Source organism: Monodelphis domestica, chromosome 2 (assembly GCF_027887165.1).
Source record: "Monodelphis domestica isolate mMonDom1 chromosome 2, mMonDom1.pri, whole genome shotgun sequence".
In the NCBI taxonomy this organism is placed as follows: Eukaryota; Metazoa; Chordata; class Mammalia; order Didelphimorphia; family Didelphidae; genus Monodelphis; species Monodelphis domestica.
The window spans coordinates 393,190,796-393,208,598 of record NC_077228.1 but is presented as its reverse complement, the minus strand read 5'-3'; the positions used below and the strand labels follow the sequence as shown (position 1 = coordinate 393,208,598).

Genomic DNA, 17,803 nt, shown 5'->3' with positions numbered 1-17,803 from the left:
GCTTCATCTCCATGAACAGGACATAAAGCTTTTCTGTAACCCATTTTCTATTGACATTGAAAATGTGGTTACAATTTACCAAATGGAACTGGCTGAACTGCAGAATTGTGACTCTCTGAAAGATGCATTCAAGTCAAGCAGCTTGCCTAATTTCTATGCATCTCTCCCCTCTGAGACATATCCTAATCTCAGGAATCATGCACTCAAAATGGCAACCATCTTTGGCAACACTTATGTCTGTGAACAGACTTTTTACAGAATGAAACATCTCAAATCTCCAACCAGATCTAGACTAACTAATACACACTTGCATCACTTGTTACAGATAGTAGTGACAAATATGGAACTGGACATTGACCATCTCATTAGCCAAAAGCAGGCCCATAGTTCCCATTGAAATAGGGGTCAGTTTGTTGATTTAAATTTACTTATTTTTTATTGTAAATATTGTATTTGTTCCCTTTTTTTTTTACTTTAAAATAAGATATGTGCAGTGTGCATAGGGATTTGTTCACAGTTTTTTTGTTATAGTCCAGTCTTCCAACAGTCTGAGGGACAGTGAACTGGCCCCCTGTGTAAAAAGTTTGGGGACCCCTGTTTTAAGGTTTTATAAACCCTTCCCATTCTCCTTTAAACCTTTTCCATGCTCTTGTTAACTTACGGTCACTGAGCTAATCAGTGCCCAGGATACACAGAGCTGCGATTGGTCACCTTTCATTCCATCAGCCAATATTGTGCCAGGTACAATTTCACACTGGCAAACTTGTCCAATCAGTAATGGTGTACTGCATTTTCATTCTCTGCAAAATCATGCACTATAGTGAAAACTCTGTAATACAGAATTAGTTTGTTTTTTTTTTTAAACCTGTGATACAGTAAAGCCGCAACAAGTAAACTGCGATATAAAGGTAGGGAAATAGGGGAAAGTGACATTAAGCTGCTGTTGATGCATCCATGAGTTAGTCCAGCCATTCTGGAAAGCAGTTTGGGACTATATCTAAAAACTACCAAAATGTACATACCTTTTGACTCAGCTATATCACTTAAAAGTCTGTACCTCCAAAGTCAGCAAAGAAAGAGTCAAAGGATGGTGAAATGCGAGGTCTATAGACATGAAGCATTTCATAAATTTTGGGAGGTTCTTTTTAATGCATTCATCAATTTTGCTGACATTCTCTTTTTTCTCTTTCTAAATTTTTTTTTCATAAAGAGGATTCTTGGAGAGCAAGTTGGGGAAATTGTAGGCAATGTGAAAACAAAATACAACAATAAATGTTATTTTTTTTTAATTAAAAATTTTGAGGAGAAAAGGAAAAGGACCTATATTGTACCAGAATATACCAATTCTTATTTTTAGTAAAAAAACAACTAGGAACTAAGGGGAGGTGCCCATTTATTGCAAAATAATTAAACAAATTTAGATATAATGAAATATTATATATAGCATACTAAGAAATTACAAATGGGAGTTTTAGAGAAACATGGAAAAATTTGTATAAACTAATGCAGAATGAAGGGAGCAGAAACAGGAGAGCAATTTATGCTATAATAATGTTAAAAAGAAAAACAACTTTGAAAAACTTGAGAACTCTGATCAATGAAATGACCAACTACTAAAATTCCAGAGGAGAATTGATAAAGCATTTTATCTGCCTATTAAGAGAGATGAGGGGAATTTCTTTCACTTTATTTGATATTAGTTTAAAAGGTTTTTTTCCATTTTTTTTCTTTTCCCCAATGAGAAAGGAAGAAAGGAAGGAAGGAGACATTTTTTAATGCATAGAAGAGAGATGGAAAACCAGAAAAAAGGCAAAAACAAGGACAACTTTGAAAGCTATAGGTTGAATTTATTTTATTTTTAAAAAGTAATCTCTACACAAGAGATCTACATTTCTCATGTATAGTCCTCTTCTTCTGTTCTACTATGTACATGAAAAGGTCTATTTTAGTGGCATTTAAGTCAGAATAATTTTTTTTTAGTTTAGCTAGGCTAGACAAGATGCATACAGTCCACTACCTGGACCCATAATGAAATCTTTTCAGTTTGACCAATCATTTTGTTCCATTACTTCAGCTTTTAAGAACTTAAGGTCACCTCTATCTTATACATCTTACAGCATCACTGCAGTACTTTTTTTTTAAACCTTTACCTTCTCTCTTGGAATCAATACTGTGTATTGATTCCAAGGCAGAAGAGTGGTAAGGACTAGGCAATGGGGGCTAAGTGTCTTGCCCAGGGTCACATAGGTAGGAAGTATCTGAGACCAAATTTGAACCCAGGACTTCCCATATCTGGGCCTGGCTCTCAATCCACTGAGCCACCTGGTTGCCCCTTACTTTAGAAGAGTAACTAGTTACCCTATCAAAACAGAATCTCTATTTAATACCTCAGACAGCTCATCTCATACTCATATGAGTAAATGATTGTAGTCATTGGATACTTACATCTATAACATGTCAGAATAGTTTTAATCAGTTTTTTTTTAAATTGAACATTGACTTCAGCGTTATTTAGTTACAGTCAAGGATATCATGACATGGATGCTTATTTCTCTAACTACCTAAACAAGTCAATTCAAGGAAATGGTCAGTCAGTGAAAATAAGTGTATTTCATAGTAGATGTTAAATTGATTTGTTCATTTGAGGTCTGTGAAGGTGAATGTAGCTTTAAATTCAGTCATAAGATTAAGCTAATAAAGTCTTAAAGATCTATCAACCAATGAATGAGGCAAAGTCAAGACAGGAATTATTGCGAATATATTATAATTTATTGTATATTTGGACACAACCTGAAATGACAATAAAAATAGGCATTATAATTGTCAAGTATTTCTGAAGAATGCAAATATTATCCAAGTACTGAACAGAATGGTCCTCAGTTTTCCACAATAATTTATTTAAATTGCATGTTCCAATTTTCCTATGGGAAATAAAAAAATTATTATTCAGTAATAAAAGAAATATTGCACAAAACCTGAATGCCACTTTTTATAGCTGAAGGTGCATATCAAGTGATTTTCCCATAGTATGTATACAAAATATTTTTTTCAGCATTCTCATTTAAAAAAAAAAAACTTTTAAAACCCATTGCAAAACAAAAACATATTATTTAATGATTAGTTAAGTGTAGTGTTTTCCATATTCATTGTATGCATTATTGGACTTTGATTTTTCCCAGTCCTATGAAGTTGCAATAATTTTGTTTTACTATAAAAACATCTTGTATTTATAAAACTTCTTAACCCATCAAGTCAAGACTTTAAAGATGCTTGAACATAATTCTTCTCTTTGGTTGTTATAAAATTACTGACTTGGTCTTCCCTACCCTCTTTTCCTTTAGAGTATAACTTTACTCTCAGCAGGAGAAGAGGATATTAAATGAGGAAGTAATTTGTGGTCTAGTTAAGAGAATATAGATAAAAAGGCAATTATAAACCCCCACCCACAACAAGAACTCATTTTCCTCTTCTCTTATAAGATCCCATTTAAGATCCTAACATGATCTTTTGAAAGTCTTTCCCCCAAATTCTAACATTCATAGAGTTGGTATGGTAGGGGTACAGTGGGAAGTGAAAGAAGCATGAATGAAATTCTTTTCCTCTAATCCCCAAAGACAAAAAATGCTCCATATAGCTCTATTTCCCATATATTGTAAGATGAATTGGATCATAGACCCAAATATAGTTTTCAGTTGTAGATGCAGAAACTGGCACAAATAGATTCATTGGTTTTACCTAAGGCCAATTGCATGGAAAGACGAGAATAAATTTCCCATTTCCCATTTTGTAGGTTAGTGTAAGCAAATCTTGCATTATCTAGTTTTTCAAATATTTTTATATGACAAGATTATTTATAAAGCTTTTATTGAAGGACACTGAAAATAGGTCCTGTGGCTTCAACATGGGTAGTGGTAATTTGCTTTGCTGTGTAAATGACAATTTCCTCTAGTCTGGGAATAAATAACAATGCCAAGGGAATGAGAGAATTCACATCCCAAAGTCATAAGTACTGTTCAATAATAATGAAAAATCAGAATGTTAAACAAATTTTAAAAATTGGGCATAATTAAAAGGAAAAGATCTCCATTTATCTAACAGTAATTTATAAATTTCATAAATAGATCAATGAGATTTAATCATTCAAATTTAATCATTTAATCAGACATACCTATTGCATGTGCCAAAGGCCATACTGCTCCAAGCAGTTTGCATATGATTCCTGGTCAAGATTCATAATTGCACAAATCTGAAAGGTCTTACAATCTCCACTGCACATGATATCACTGTCATAACTCACAAAGAAATGCTTATAATATGTTAAGAACTGTTTACTATCTAAGACTGTAAATTGTTTAGCTAATTCATATAAATTTTTTGGTTGCAAGTCTTCAATCCCATAAGCCTTTGTCAGGATGTACTCCAACTTCCAGCTGGGTTCTTCTTTCATGTTAGCCTCTGTGAGGTTTAAATAATACTGCCAAGTATCCTGCAATTAAAATATACATAGAGAGACTCTAAATGAACACTCTAATGCAAATATTATCAACATAGCAATGGGTTCAAATCAAGAAAACATGTAATGCCCAGTGGATTTACGCGTTGGCTATGGGGCGTGGGGGGGTGTGGGAGGGAGGAAAAGAAAATGATCTATGTCTTTAACGAATAATGCTTGGAAATGATCAAATAAAATATAATTTAAATATATATATATACATAGATATACAAATCTTTATTTATATATCCATATTCACCATCAGGGAAGAGGAGAACATTGTGTTAAAATGAAAGGAAAATTAGGCTTGCTTTCAAAAGACCAGGATTTGAGTCCCTGCCTTGTTAATTCCAAAAACCAACGGACAAGGCATTTAACCTTCATGATCTTCATTTTCCTCATTTATTAAGTAGGGATAATAATATGTATGCCAATTACCTAACTGATGGGCAAAAAGTACTTTGTTAATCATAAGCTATTTTTAAATGTTATTTATTATTATTATTATACAATGAGAACACCAATTAAGACTTGTACGAGTTATTGCTAGCTGATAAGATTAAATTGGATGTTTGTAGCTCACACCTATTAAAAAAAGGAACCAAGATGGAACTTATTCTTTATTTTTTAAAAACCGTACCTTTGCTCCATTAAAAACCCTTTCTTCCCTTTTCTCCAACCAATGTACCATCAAACCAGCAATCAATAAGCATTATTTGGAGCCTAAGATGTGCCTGGCACTGTGCTATGTGCTGGGGACACGTGTAAAAATAATAATAACAACTAGCATTTATATAGCACTTTAAAGTTTATAATACCATAATATAAATGGAAAGAATGAAGCTATCCTTACTTATAATAAGCTTTTATTTTTTTTTTAAACCTTTACCTTCTGTCTTAGAATTGATACTAAGTATTGGTTCCAAGGCAGAAGTAAGATATGGTCTAGAAAAACAGGATTAAGTGATTTGCATAGGGTCACATAGCTAGGAAGTATGTGAGGCTAGATTTGAACACATGTTCTCCTGTCCCTAAGCCTAGTTATCTCTATCCACTGAGCAACCTAGCTACCCCAGTGATCTTTTATTCTAAGGGGAAGGTACTATGTGATTATACAGAACCATAATTTCAAAAATTCTCTAGGCATTTTCTACCATAGTTATTTGTTTCAGCCTAAAAAGTCACATTATTAGTTCTTCATTTACAGAAGCTGAATCTGTATGAGAAAAGTGAGCTACAGAATTGATAAAATTTGCTGGATGATGCAGGCCAAAAAAATACTTTTATTACAAAAGGCCAGATAATTGAGGCCAAAAAAGGCTATACTGGGCCAGACTGCTAACTAATTATTTTAATTCTCCGTTTCACTTTGTGTGGCTAGATACAGCTAGAGTCGCATGCTCCAGGTCTTCTTGAATGAAAATATATTTTACCAGTGGGAATATTAGAAGGAAGTCCTTTGCCACACTCAGAGGGGGAAAATAAAATTGCTATTAAAATATAGTACTCAGATGCCTTTGACTGTTTCTGTAGACATCTTCCAAGTTCATTTCTCAAACTCTGTTGAGAAAACATTTTTTTATATGAACTACTTATAGTTGTGCTTAAATATGTTTTTAAATCTTCTAGTCAAGTCAATTTAGAATTTATAAATTGTAGGTTTAAAAAAATTAGGCTACCCTCAAGAAAAAAATAGTTAAGCATATCTATAATGCTTTAAGGAGAAGACTGAATGTGAATGTTAGGTTACAATATAACCAGCTCAGTGACTGATTAGGAAAATCTTGGAACAAATTATAAAACTTCTTTCTATGAGGAAAGCTCTGAAGTGACAAAGGCTAAAACTTTTGGGGGAATTATATCAGCTTCAATCTGAGAAAAAGAAATGATTCTACTGAAGTACTCCTAGCTAAGGCTACAAAGGGTTAAACCTAAAATCCATAGCTCAGAATACATTCCCATGTTGCTTCTGCTTCAGAAGAATGGTACAATTATTTGGCCTCAGGAAACACTGAGTAAATAGGAGATAATTTTAATAGGGCAGTGATTAAACACAAGAAAAAAGTCTCCTACTTTTACTACCTTGATGATCCTGAGTAAATCACTTAACCTAAAAAAGTATTTGTAAAATGAAAAAGTTGCACAAGATCAAAGGTGTCAAACTCAAATAGAAAATGATCTTTGCAGGCACATTTTGACTCAGAGAACTACAAGTTAACAATATCTCTGATATTCTGTATTTGTATTCATTTTGTTAAATATTTCCCAATTATATTTAAATCTGGTTCCAACATCTATATTATAGGCCCCTTAAACCAGTTCAGTGGAATGTTTGGATCTCTAGACTACAGGACTTCTAAATTATCTTCCTTCCAGCTCAAAATTTTAATTCTAAATTCCTAATGTGTCTCCTAATCCACCTTCCTCCAATTATGTTTCAAAACAATAGCTGCCAAAATAATCTTAAGAACAAGGTTGTTCCCTGTGGTGACCACCCCATTTCCAACCTTCAAGACTTTATCTAGGCTGGAAACACTTCTTTTTCCTCCATCTCTCAGAAACCTTAGTTTCCTTGAGGGCTCAAAACACATGCAACCTCTTAGGAAAAACCTTTCCTAACTATATTCTAGTTGTTTGTGTTCTCTCTCTCTTAAAATTCTCTTGGACTTACTTATTTTTTTAGATGTGATATCTCCCAGTAAAATGTAAGCTTCTTGAGGGCAGGAACTTTTTTCCATTTTGTCTTTGAATCCCTAATGGGTCTTGTCCAAGGAAGTATTTAATAAATGTTTGCTCATTAAAGAAATAAGTAAACTTCCATGGCAAACTAAAAATTATATAAGCAGATACAGAAGACATCACAAGACTACATATATTACAACATTCACACTGAAATATTTTGTGTTGTAGGGATAGCCTAAAAGACAATTCGTAGAGTCAGTAAGAGGGATGGCTTCAGAATTAGGAAGAAAGGGGTTGAAGTTCTGCCTCTGACTCATACTAGACATCTGATTCTAGACAAGTCACTTAATCTTCCAATGACTCTGGAAATTCTCTAATACTATAAATTAGACAGTTGCTAAATGAGATCTATAGCAATAGTTCCTTACATCAGAATTTTCAAAAATCCTAATTAACCTAAAGAAACCTACCAAAACACACAATCATATCCCTATTTGAATAATGTCTACTTACCAGCAATCGATAATCATTAAGATCATATTGAAACAGTCTGATTCCAGGGTTGTTGGTAAATTTTTCTTTTACACTCTTCACTGGTGTCACAGCAGGAGCCACAAACAAGGAGCTGACTGGATTTCCTAGTTAAAGCACATAAGCATGCAAACCATATTAAGCAAAGGTCTTAAAAGTACAAGTAGTTTATCCTGTACCTCTCACTTACTCTGTTCCCAATAGATACATATTAAGAACTTTATTCACATGCTATACTAGTAGTAGGCACTTTTTATAGTTCTGAATTCCTTCCTGAGGGAAAACAAGTCACAATACCCTAAAGAAACAGACCATTTTCCTCAAAATTCTTTATTTGCAGGAAAAAACAACAAAAGCAGAGAATACAAATTAAAATAAGGTCTTAGGTACAAAGAGGGAGAATAACCATTTCTTCATTTCTCTACAAAAGAAAAATATCTTCCAATTTCTATTAAATATATATGTGTGTGTTTTTATTGATTGCTAACATGTGTATTTTATATATAATGTATATACATGTGCAATTTTACGTACATATACATATTCATATATTGCATATATAATTTGATAAATTGTTATATAATTAGAAACCAGTATTTTCAGTTCTCAAATGCAAAATGGAGAGAAATGTATAAATCTACTTCATAATTGAATTAAGAATGGATTTTTGTTCTCATATATAGAATTTAGATATATCAGATATCCAGGCTATTCTCAATACTTTACACCATGATTGATCATTCAGTCTGATGACATGACTCAAGAAGACCCATAAGTTGCCATATTTTTCCTTCCTGTCCCTCTGCCAAGGTTTTAATGCACTGCCAAAGAAAACAGCATTGCCCTTTAGACTAATACAAAGCACCAGTTAGATGCAGAGTTGGCTTTTCAAAATAAAGTTGCTGGCTGTGGTACATCTTTCCTGGAGTGGAGATGAAATTTTTGCCATAAAATGATTGTTCCCTCCTCCTCTTTGGCCAGGTTAAGCAAAGACACTTTTTTGTATGAAGAAAGGTTTTGATTTAAGCAAAAACAGTGACAATATCAGTCAGTACTTAATTGAGAGATTTATTGCAGATTAGCTGCTGAATATGTTAAATTTTAAACAACTAATAAAAAAACAACTTTGCTCCAAGTTCCTTGGACTTTAAAATAAATCAAGCTAAGAGCAATGGAAATAAATGTAAGCAGAATACCTCAAAATTCAAGGATAACATTTATTCTAAAACAAAATTAACTTAGCTGGAGCTTAAGGGGCTCTCTTGCTGAGGCCAATCAAGTAATGTTGAGATTATACAGTTAAAAACTACTGTGTATAAAAGTAAAATCACTCCTATCATAACATGTTAGAGTAGATAGTATAATTTCTACTTGTAGGCTGAAACCCAAAAGGCAACAGAAAAAGATGGGATTTGGGGAATCTGAGTTATTGTGCCTTTCAGTATGCATAGCTTTCAATGAACTACAATTCTGTAATCTTCTGTATCACATTAGCTGTTTGGCAGAGAGTATGTATCAGTTTACACACACCGTCCAACATTACCTTTGCTATCTGAAAGGACCATAATGCTATCCCTGTGAGTGTGTCCATAAAACTGTCCTGCAATAATATCACTGTACTTGTGGAAAATACCAATCAGTTTCTCATTGTAATATTCTCTCATAGCAGTTGTATTTCTTGAATATGGTAGATATCCCACTGGGACGTGTGCTATCACATATACCTGAAAAAAACAAATACATTAAAGCATATTTGTAAGTAATAACCTAGATCTCTCTCATCGACCTTGTATAGTAAAGGTCACCACCACCCACTGGAATAGAATTAAGTATTTGAGACATGCTAAATAAGTTATGTTCATTGTAAAAAGTCTAATTATAAAATCATTTGAAATATATAGGATCCCAGTACTATAACCTGGTTGTTGTTTTATTGGGGGGGGGGGGGATGTTTTAATAAGCCATTCCCCTGAAATTATCCGGGAATAATTCAATAAACAGTTTTAAGCTGTTTTCCCATTTGAACTATACAGATGCCTAGGTGTGATAGTGCTATAAATTATTCATAGGATTATAGATTCATAAATCTGAAGTAGGAAGGGATCTCAGGGGTAATTTGGTCTAGCTCATTCATTTTAAAGATAAGGAAACTGATGCAGAGAGTGATCTGCTCAAGGTCTTAATGGTGATAAGCATCAAAGGTGAGACTGGAACTCAGATTGTCTGACTGACTCTACAGGCAATGTCCTTCCCTCTGTAACATTCAACTTTCATGCAAGTTACTTATCTAGAACAAGTTAAAAATTGTTACTGTATATAATAGGATTGTCAAGAGTACACATATTGACTAAAATAGTCACTGATAATACAAAAAGAAAATTTGAGTGCTTCCTGTTAGATCTTATTCTTTTCCTTAGTGGTGGCCCCTAGGGATATGGAGAAACTGGGATACTTTACAGTATATTTTTATTTATCACTCTACAAGCAGTCCACCAGATGCCCAATGCCCAACTCTGCTCCAATGATCCTTGCGAGGATTTATGAAACATTAAATACTGACTGTAAGTCAGTATTTAACAATTAAACAAAAATAATTTAACAATTATTAAACAATGATTTTCAATCTTTTCTCTACTCCTCTGTGCTACATCCTTTTTTTAAATTCCTCTGCTGAATGTGCCTAATTAAGCATCATCATTAGCACCTGTCATTTGAGTAAGAAAAACCCCATGCTGGGAGACGGTAAAACTATCCCCCCACCTCATACTCCCTAAATAGGTCTGCCTTTCTCTCCCTTTTATTTTTTCAGCTCCAGTTAACACTCATTCAGATCTAGTTCTCTATGTTGTGTCCTTAAGATGTGCCCAGCAGGTTTGGGATCTTTATTCTATTCCCAAAGTTTCTTTTCTTTTTTACCTAACCTATCACTCCTTGGCCCAATTGCTTAAATATCTGAAGGGTTTGGACAGCACGGTGTTTAACCTTTTCTTTATTTTGCCGAGAGCTCTTCAGTGTGTTCTCCAGCCACTCAAACTGATTTGCTGGGTCAGTTTGGTTGAGAGTGACATTATTGGGGCTATAATACAAGTTTGTGTTTAGACTGATGATCCTGAGGGACTGAGGGTTCCGATGAGATGGAACAGTCTGTGAATAAAAGCCACCTGTGAAAACAAATTAAACACCCATTACAGGAAAACACACACACACAACTAAGTCCTTAATAAGAATATGTATCTGCTACCAAAAATGGAGCTTTGATCCTCATAACTTTCCTTCAAGAACAGTCATAGCTTGCCATTAGGAGGATACAGAATAGGGAAACTTATATGCTATAATGTAATTAATTAATGAATTAGTTGGAATTCTAAAAGCTAAACATAACAGATCAGAGGCTGACTTGCATTGGTAGATGGTGTGTCTTTACTGAGAGTTCTTCAGGTCAATGAAATCACAGATCAAATCCGAGTTTTGAAACTACAGTATTAAATTCTGATTTAGGCTCTCTGTTTGACCATACTGACTTGTATTTACATAGTGTTTTAAGGTTTACAAAGTGCTTTACAAATATTATCTCATTTTTCCTCACAACCCTAAGATTAGTGTTGTTTTAATCCCATTTTATAGTTGTTCAAACTGAGTTTGACACCATTGATCTAAGTGATGTCATGAGGGTATGAACTAAGATGGTAGCTGTGTGAATGGACAGGAGTCATATTTGAGAGATGTTGTAAAGATAAAGTCAGCAAGATTCAGTAAATAATTGGATATGTCAGTGATGGTGAATGAGAACTAGTATAAAATAAACTAAAATCAGGTTAATTAGAAAGATTGTGATACCATCAATAAATAGAAGAAGATCTTATTAAAGGGGGGAAACAAGGAGCTTTGTTTGGGGTTTGTTGAATCTGGATGGTTCATCAATATCCAATTTGAAATACCTACTGGATTAGAGAGAAATAAGACAAATGGACAATTATTTGGAGAATATATGAGATCCAGGAGAAAGACTACTTTTTCATCAGAGATAGAAAGAAAGGACAGAGTAGAGAATGTCAAGGAGTTTTGGAGGGAGCTCAAGGAAAATGAGAAAGAAGTATAAAATAGAAAGTATTGTGGTATAGGAGGAATGGAATATTAAGATGAAACTTTCTAATAGTGGAGATTGTAATAGAATCCCATAGAATAAAATGGGAAATAATTTCATGAAGGTACAAATATTCCTTCATAATTATAGACACTGGTCCCCCTTTTTTAAAATATATTTTCTTCCTTGAATTTTCTAATCATTCTGTCATTGTCATCCTTTCTTTGGCCTCTTCCTTCTTCCTTTTTTCTTCTTCCTTCTACTTCTCTTCCTCTTTTATCTCATATAATTATAGGATTTAGAGATGAAAGAAACTATACAACTAATCTTCTCCAACCTCTTCATTTTATAGATGAGGAAATAATTCCCCCCAAATTAAGTGATCAGCCAAAATTCACACAAAGAGCCCAGATGAGATCCAAAGTTGGTATCCTAATTGAAATTTCAGTGTTCTACCACAGGATATATATTTTACTACAGGGGTGGTTAATGGTAGTAAAGAAAAATGAATATGAACTTTCTACTGAAGTTATTTTTGAAAAGCTGACTTCTACAACCTCAAGTTACACATATGGGTCTATACCCATTATCATTGAGGACTGTGGAAGAGAAAATGTTAAGCACATATGAATTATAACCTACCATAAGACAGAACTGACTACACCTAACCAAATGAGACAGAAATTTAATCTACCCTTATTATACACACATTCTGGCTCTAAAGCCAGAATCTTATTATTTCAGGTTTGATGTTAGGACAAAATGAGGAATTTGAAAGTCACTCAACATTTAACACAGGAGGTTTACCTTGTCCTAAACAATCAAGAATATGCATAATCTGTCCTTAGTCACACTCATCTCCATCTGGAAATATATCTCATAGTCAATCATCAGGGTAAGGTAATCCTTATGGTCTTAGGCATCCACCATGTAGGTGCCAACTACATGTGGCTGAAAATTTTCATGTCTCTTGATGATCAGGAAGCTGGGTAAAAAGAAGCTAAGACCAATCAAGATCATGGAGGCAGCTTTGTTTTCTTTCAAATAAAGCTTCCCAAAATGTTGTGGGTTGGAGTAAAGGAGATATATCAGAAAACTATTGGTCCTATTACAACATATCATGTAACTAAGAAATTGGCTATATGACACATCTTGAAAAAAATTAGTTTGTTTAATAGCAAGATAAAAAGGAATCAAACTTGGTCATTTAGGGTATTTTTTTATTTCTAAAGTCTAGCCTAATGGTAAACAGATGACAAGGTAGTGGTAGAGTAGAAAGGATAGAGGGAGTCACACTGTACTAAGAAGTAGTATGGTACAGGGCAAACATTGGCCCTTTAATCTGGAATTATCCTCAGTCATAAATCTATGTATACCTTTTGACCCAGCAATACTGATATTGGGTTTATTTCATGAGGTGAACAGGAAAAAAGGAAAATAATTATATATTCCAAAATATTTATAGGAGCTCTCTTTGTGGTGGCAAAGAACTAAAAATTGAAAGGATGCCTATCAACTGGGGAATGGCAAAACAAGTGGTAGCATGATTTTAATGGAGTATTATGAGTATTATGGCTACTGAGCCTTAAGGAATGATGAACAGATTAATTTTGGAAAACATAAGAATACCTACATGAAATTAAGAAAAGCAAAATGGGCATAACCAAGAGAACATTAAAGAGTGAACTAAAAGAAATACTGTTTGGAGAATGACTTTTCTGTATGTCAACTCCAGAGAAAAAACTGAAAAAAAATAAGTAAGACATAGTATATATATATATATATTTAAATAAATATGTGTGTATACTATGTCATATATATATGCATATATATATCTTAAAACACTTTTTGTCAAATAATGTCTTCTCTGATGGGGTGAGGGGAGGAAGAGAGGGAATTAACTGGGTATTTTAATATAGTGAAAAAATGAATTTTTTTTTTTTAAAGAACATTGGCTCTAGAGCCAGAAGACCTGAGCTTACATCTTTTGTAGGTAGCTGACTATGTGAGATCTTGGGAAAGTTAATTCATTTTTCTGGGCCTTGGTTTCCTCTAACTTTACTTCCAGATAGAAATTTTATGAACATATAAATACAAAGAATAATCATGCAACAGTATTCTAGCAGTATTTCTAGGCTATCTTTGGGGCTGGCTTCCCCAGAAAGGAAGTCATTTAGGTGGAAGAAAATATCACAGGTCAGGGTGGGACATGTAACAAGGAACTTAAGATGCCCTTGTATAGTTTTCCAAAGAGGCAAAAAAAGGTATCTTTCCAAGTTTAGAGATGACCCTTTTACAATTCATCTTTTGTTTCCTATAGTAGAGACCAAAACAAAAACAAAACAAAACAAAACCCAACAAAGAAAATTAATGTAAAATAGAAAAAACAAAGAAACTAAAATATAGCAAAGACTAAATAGAATTTAAAATACCATTACAACAAGATTCTCTAAGAACTATGGGAAGACCTTGGTGTCAGTCTATCAGTCAACAGATATTTATGCCAAATTCTATGCTAAGCCCTACAGAAATAAATTCAGAAGAAATACAGTGTCTGTCAAAAATGAGCTGACATTCTACTAAAAGATATATGTTTATAGATAATCAATAAAAGATTTAAAAAAATAAATAAATACATAGGCAGCTAGGTGGCTCATTGGATGGAACATCATACTCTGAGTTAAAAAGAGGGGAGATCAGATCTTTTCTCTGGCAGTTATTTGCCCTGGGCATATCCGAATCTCTTTATCTCAGTTTCCTTATCTATAAAATGTGAAGATTGTAGAAATCAAGAAAGATCCCTTGAAGAGAGGTGGAACTTTTAACTTAGCCTTAAAGGAAAACCAGAGTTCCAAGAGGCAGAGGTGAGGAGAATTAGTAGTATTCTCTCCAAAGCCGAGAATGACTATTGTCTTTGTGCATTATCATCTATTGATGTATCTTCATGTGGCTTTGAAGTCCAAAGACTGAGGCACAAAGAATTGTGCCACATTAGAATAGGGGTGAGGAGAGAGGATGTTATAAGAATGAAGAACAGACTGTGTAAAAGCACAGACAGAAATGTGTGAGGAAAAAAAATAAGCAAGTCTAGCTGGACTGAAGAATATATGAGAGTATTTGTAAAATTAGCCTGGAATTAGAGAGTAGGACGGTATTATCAATGTCTTTAAAAATTGAAAAGAAGAATTTGTATTTATTGCATTGGAAGACAATAGACTAGATAGCCAGACCTGAAGAAAGGAGATCCTGGGTTAAAATCTGACCTTAGACACTTCTTAGATATATAACCATGGGCAAGTCACTTAACCCCAATTGCCTACTAATATTTAGCATGGACTTTAGTATCTCAGACAGAAGGGTTTTTAAAAAAAAAAGATAATAGAGAACCACTAAAGCTTCTTAAGCAAGAAAGTAACATGGTCAGACTTCTGCATTATTAATATCAATCTGGCCATTGTGTAGGAGGATTAGAAAGGGAAGATTATACAGTAAGGAGACTAATTACAAGGATAAGATAAATTTGGTTTCTCCACCCCAATTCAGGTGACACAGTCACAAGATATAAACATAGAGGAATACTTTAACTATGTGCTGACATTCTGTTATCCCTTTACTAATGCTGAATATCATAACCCCAATGAGTTAGAAAGGGGAACACCCACTGTCCTATTGAAAATTACTGATGACCCTAGATGGTTTAGGGAGAGTTGGATACAGGAACTGCTTTGGGGAAGAGACCCTCATGCCTATAGCATGAGAAGAGAGGGGTATTCCTCTCGGTCTGACCTTCCGCCAGTCATCTAGTCCCAGAGCTTCTGACCCAGCATCAAACATTCCAACCAAGAGTGCAAGGGTTTGCCACTGAGGCATAGTTGAGGGAGCAGAAACAGATATGAATACAAAGAGATAGTTCAAGGAGATTGATATCTTGAGATAGAGAGCAGAATAAACCATGAATTTAAAGGAGGGCTAACCTTGGTGATCAGAGACAAGAAAAAGAAAAGGACACTGGGTGTGAGTAGCCCATGCATGTTTTCCCAACAAATTTGTTTCATTACTACTGTACAGTAAGTATGTGCTCATTCTTCCCATGGGAACCTTATTTATGGGAACACAAGCCTGACATTTATGGGAGACAGGGAGGGATGCTTTGTAGCTACTCTACCATTCTTAACTAAGCCATCATAGTAAATACCTTTGCTTTGAACTAGTTATATCCATTGACTGACTGTTGATGATGCCAATGAGAAAGATCTGGACATATTTGAAGGCAGAAGGGAAGGACTTGGTCGTTTAGGAAAGGTGAAATATTAAGGAGAAATGGGGGGATGACCAAACGATACCAGAGGAGGTAAGAAGGAATGAGATCAAGAGCAAAGAGGGGCTGAAATTTTTCAATTTCAATACTCCAGTACTCAAGCAAAGGAGGAAAAGTATGAATGATAGTGAAATGATTTGAAACTGGAGAAGATAAGGATTTAATAATGGATAGCCTCAATTATTTCAGTGAAGTATGGATAAAGGTCCTCTGCTAAAAGAAAAGGAGGAGATGGAAGGGTATGTAGCTTGAAAAAAGAGCAAGCAAAAGGATTAGCATGCAGTTGTAAGGGCCCTAGATGACAAAATTTTAGTAGACACAGCAAAGTTCTGTCACTTTCTATTAGCAGAGCTTTTTACATCTCTTGAGGAGGAGTGGATAAAGTTGGGATATGGAAAGTAATAAGCTTCAAAAGGACAATAAAGCAATTGATGCAAGAGTCAAAAACAGCATAAAATAGAACAGGTGAACTACAAGGGTGAGATTTTGAAAGAAGAAAAGTAAGGTTCAGGTAAGGAGGATAACTTGGGAAAATGGAGGATTGGAGCCATTGGAGGCAGCAATAAGAGGAATGAAAGAAAGACATACAGTTATAGTCACAAAGAAGCCAGAGCTCAGGATTGTGGAGGTGAAACACTTCTGAGTGACAACAAAATCAAGAATATTATCATCTCTGGGTGTGGTTGAGGTCAAGTAAAGATGCTCAAGAGCCTAAAGATGACTAATAATATGTATTTATATAGTGACTTAAACTTTAAAAAACTCTAAACACCCCTTAGTTTAGGTGCTATTATTATCTCCATTTTATAGGTGAGAAAACTGAGACAGATTGAGACTATGACTTATTGGAGTCACATAGCTAGTAAGATATGAATTCAGGTACAGCATTCTATGCAATAAAACACCTAAATATCTATTAACAGGTACTCTGAGAAAATGATATAATGCTACAAGGGTTTTTTAAAAAATTTCCAATACAGTAGTGGTGAGTGTGAAAGAGAGAAAGGGTGAAGAGACAAAGAGGGAGAGAAGGAGGGAAAGGGGAAAACAGATGTTTGCTACTTGAAAAAATTAAATGTAAATTTTTGTAATATGATCAAATGAAACTGGGTCTCTTCATGGGGGGGAATTCCTACTTAATGATGCATCAAGCTAAGGTCTCTAGTGAGACCTCCTGTTATGGTGTTATCTGGTCAAAAAGCCATGGACAGAGAGATCTTTGTCAAAGTTTCCTTGCACAGGTGAGAAACTTGCTTTTAGAGAAGGTGTACAATGCAAAGAGTCAAGGGCAAGTTCAATTCATGATCTGAGATGTTTTGTTTTTATTTAACCTTTACATTCTCTTTTGGAATTAATATTGTGCATTGGTTCCAAGGCAGAAGAATGGTAAGAGCTAGGCAATGGGAATTAAGTGGTTTGCCCAGAGGGACCTGTTCTTTAAAGCTTTAATAGAATGAAACTCTTGAATCAGTCTCCAAATCCTATTTCCAATGCTTAACAAGTCTTCTAAGTAGCAAACTTTAAAATTTTCATTCTGTAACTTAACCCTATTTAATTTCATATATTTTAAGATTATTTCTCCTTATCCTTCTTTTCTTTAGTCCATTTTTTTCTGGCAACAATAGTAATTTCTAACATTTATAAAATGCTTTAAAATTGCAGAGAGCTTTAATGATATGTATCTATGTGTGTGAAA

General features: G+C 34.2%; 1 protein-coding gene across 3 annotated transcripts in view; it reads right to left on the bottom strand.

Moving 5' to 3' along the window:
* Positions 1-2,747: 2,747 nt before the first annotated feature.
* The window catches only part of SMPDL3A (sphingomyelin phosphodiesterase acid like 3A), a 31,800-nt gene continuing 16,744 nt past the window's right edge, over positions 2,748-17,803 (bottom strand). For 2 of the 3 annotated variants that reach the window (XM_001379980.4, XM_056818695.1), the window contains exons 5-9: positions 10,688-10,866; positions 9,249-9,429; positions 7,688-7,812; positions 4,169-4,486; positions 2,748-2,921 (exon numbers count right to left, since the gene is read on the bottom strand). In XM_001379980.4, the coding sequence (XP_001380017.2) occupies positions 4,169-4,486; positions 7,688-7,812; positions 9,249-9,429; positions 10,688-10,866 (803 nt within the window). In that variant the 3' untranslated portion in view covers positions 2,748-2,921. Of the gene's footprint in view, positions 4,487-7,687; positions 7,813-9,248; positions 9,430-10,687; positions 10,867-17,803 lie in introns of all 3 variants that reach the window. The other variant, XM_056818694.1, reaches the window with a different exon arrangement.